The sequence below is a fragment of the Pecten maximus genome, unplaced genomic scaffold, assembly GCF_902652985.1.
Source record: "Pecten maximus unplaced genomic scaffold, xPecMax1.1, whole genome shotgun sequence".
Classification (NCBI taxonomy): Eukaryota; Metazoa; Mollusca; class Bivalvia; order Pectinida; family Pectinidae; genus Pecten; species Pecten maximus.
Genome location: NW_022980680.1, coordinates 30,367 through 33,593, shown reverse-complemented (window position 1 = coordinate 33,593; position 3,227 = coordinate 30,367). Strand labels below are relative to the sequence as shown.

The 3,227-nt window shown below is 32.7% G+C and overlaps 1 protein-coding gene across 1 annotated transcript; it reads left to right on the top strand.

The window, feature by feature from the left end:
* Positions 1-867: 867 nt before the first annotated feature.
* On the top strand, positions 868-2,895 carry LOC117319618 (ATP-dependent DNA helicase RecQ-like; the record flags this gene model as incomplete). Its single annotated transcript, XM_033874389.1, is given in 2 exon segments — positions 868-954; positions 2,785-2,895. Coding segments are annotated over 2 exon segments (155 nt in total), but the record flags the coding sequence as incomplete, so codon positions are not given.
* Between the last annotated feature and the right edge of the window lie 332 nt (positions 2,896-3,227).

Sequence of the window (3,227 nt, the reverse complement as noted above, 5' to 3'; positions counted from 1 at the left end):
AAGGAGTATTTTTATTAAAGTCCTGCTCCCTGAACTTACAGGAAAACTTGTAAGTAGGGAGAGAGCCCGCCGTGCCAGCAATGACAACAGTGACAATGTGCCAACATCCAGTGCCCTTACAGCTATGGACACATTTTCAAATTCAAATCAAAACTTGAGAGCTGCATCTGAAGCGACCGTGATATGCCTGTGTCAAAAGCCATATGATGAAAGTGAGGATGTGATTGGTTGCGACAAAGAAAACTGCAAATATGTGTGGCTTCATTTCACCTGTGTTAATATTAAAACTGTGCCTCGGGGAGCATATTATTGCCCAGACTGTAAGCCACACCAGAAAAAGAGGAAGCTACAACGTAAACACTAGACATTTAGAAATACTAATTTCTAGAATCCGTATCTGGCTATATAGCAGACCCAGTAAATGTCTTGACATAGTAAATAATATTATATGCATAGCCTATGGTTGACATTCTGAAATTTTGAGAACGACATTAAATAATACTATGTAGTGTTCAAATTCTATATATATGCACACATGTACACATTTATATAGTAAGCATCAATGATTTTTATTGTTTTTCATTTTTATTGTTACTTGTTGTTTTAAATTAAAGTCTACAATTATGTATGAGCAATTTTGTCTAATACTGTATTTTTAATGCAATGAATTTCATTTAGTCCAATAGTGTGGAACTGAATCAAGTGAATGAGTTAATATGATATACACACTATACAATTGATGTAAATCTTTATTGTGTGTATAAACTAGTTAAATGTTACATGTCAGATCAGTATGTATTTTTTTTTTTTATTGAATTCAGATAATAAACCTAGATGTGGATATTGAACTATTTTAAATTATTTAAGTTCTCGTGTGCTGTCCCCTCGTATCATTGATGAGAGACCAGGTAGAGAGAGCAAATGCGACTAAAGGTGTTACAGCAGCATATACAGGTAATGAAACACGTTTATATTCTGATAATTAGGAAGCTGGAAATTCAGTTCCAATTTCTATTTCATGATAATTCAGTAGATCGATATATTTCAACCACTGATTGATACGGTTTTGTGATGTCAACAGGACCACCGTGATTTCAGAAGCTAAAGACAAACTGCGTTTTGAAAGTTGTGTTCGCCACCTGAAAAGACATCCATGATCACATTCCATTCGGGACATATTCTTCCCGTGTATGTTAACTAGGCCAATACGCCCAAATTAATCTACCGTATAAAATTTCTTTCTAAACCGTTTTTTCGATAGAGCTGTATCGATACTTCAGATGCTTTCTAGTAGGTCCGAGCAGTCTATAAATACCACTAAAACATGGATCACGGAACGGAATAAACTGTCTTCCATACGCAAACGGCCCTCAAAATATTTCCTATCTCTAGCTAGAGACCTATATACTTAATTAGTATATACTAAATATAGGTCTCTGCTCTAGCCTACAATGTTTATGAACAAATTCACGTTAAGGCCAACGCTATCGAGTATTTATTTTTGTATTTATCTACACATGTCAAAATCGTGAGACAGACAAAGACATAATTAACGGCAACGTTGATATTGTGTATGGGAATCCCGAGTCCTTGTTAGGTGAATGGAGGGGACAATTGCAACTACTGAAAGTATCAACTATAGTTGTTGATGAATTTCATTTGATATCTACATGGTGATTAGACATCTTAATGAAAGATGGGTCCACTATAACTTGTTTTACATTCAAAATAAACCTATTTTTGTTTCCAAACAATTCTTTACGAGGAATGACTATTTGAGGTTATATTTATGACATAAATGTAAATCTGACATCGCCATTATTGAGCTAAAAGAGAAACGGACATAAGTATTTGTTTAAAGTAAAAAAAGTTCAAGACATACTCTTCATAAATGTATGACATATGAAAGTTTAAACTCTTGTAGGTAGGATATTGTTTTAGAAACTTGACATTGCTATCCTGTACAAACTTGTAATGAAGTTACAAGGTGAAAATAAATGTGATACGGCTCATTATTCATGGATTCAAAGAGCAAATCATCACTGTAACTCATTCCAAAAATCCAAATTGTATTTATCTCTGCAAATTTTAGAATGCATTCAATGGTTAAATACTACACATGCCTATATAATTTACACTGTGCAAATTATCTTACCTGACCTATCCAATACATGCATACAAAAAACAATTGAGCTGCTTTTGTTTTAGGCAATTAGAACATGTTTGCATAAAAAAATTGACAATTTAAATGCTATTGATATCAAACATAGCAGTATAATATACAATATCAACAGATTTATCAAAAATGTACATACTGTTGAACACAATATCTTTACTCTCCAACAATTAATTTGCCTCTCAATAATTACATATTTACAATTTCTAAATTTATATACACTCTACAATAATTAATAGTCTGAACACAATTGTTACACATGGAACTTACATGGATAAAAAATATATTTTCTGGAGGGAAACATTCAGTTTGTGAAAAATATGCATAGTTTTGAACATCTTGTGCATTTACATACACATGTAATTGATATTCAGGTAATTAATATTCAGTGAACACTCAGTTTTCAATTATCACATGATATAAAATAATGCAACTTTCAAGTTCATTAATATCTGTCTCTAAACCAATGTTTGTGCCGGATTTAAACTTCAGCACTTGAATTCAAAATTCAATTAACTATACAAAAAGAAATGGAGTCTTGTGTATATACATCTCTGAAATACCTTTTAAGAATAATTTAAAGTACAAAATGTATTTTAATGTTTCAGGGGTCAGGATGATGAACAACTCCATAAAAAGGCATTTAGAAAGTGGTTTGGAGAACTTGGAGAGCTGAGATCCTTCTTTCCAGAAGCAACACTACTTGCACTGAGTGCAACATGTACTCTGAAAGTACAGAAGCGTGTTTTGAAAGCCGTCAACTTTAAGCCAGATTTCACATTTGTTTACTTGTCACCAGACAAAAAAAAAATTAAATATGTGGTTCAAAAAGTTGCAAATGACATAGAGATGGCCATGACATGGATAGTTGATGGACTTTTAGACATGAAAAAAAAATTCCAAGAACTATAATATATTGTAAGTCAATCAGTGATGTTGCGAAGATTTATGACTATATAACAGACGAGTTGCCTGTAGATCTACAGCAATGTATTGCAATGTACCACTCTGAAACTGAAGACTCCATCAAAGATATCATTTTAGCTTCAGT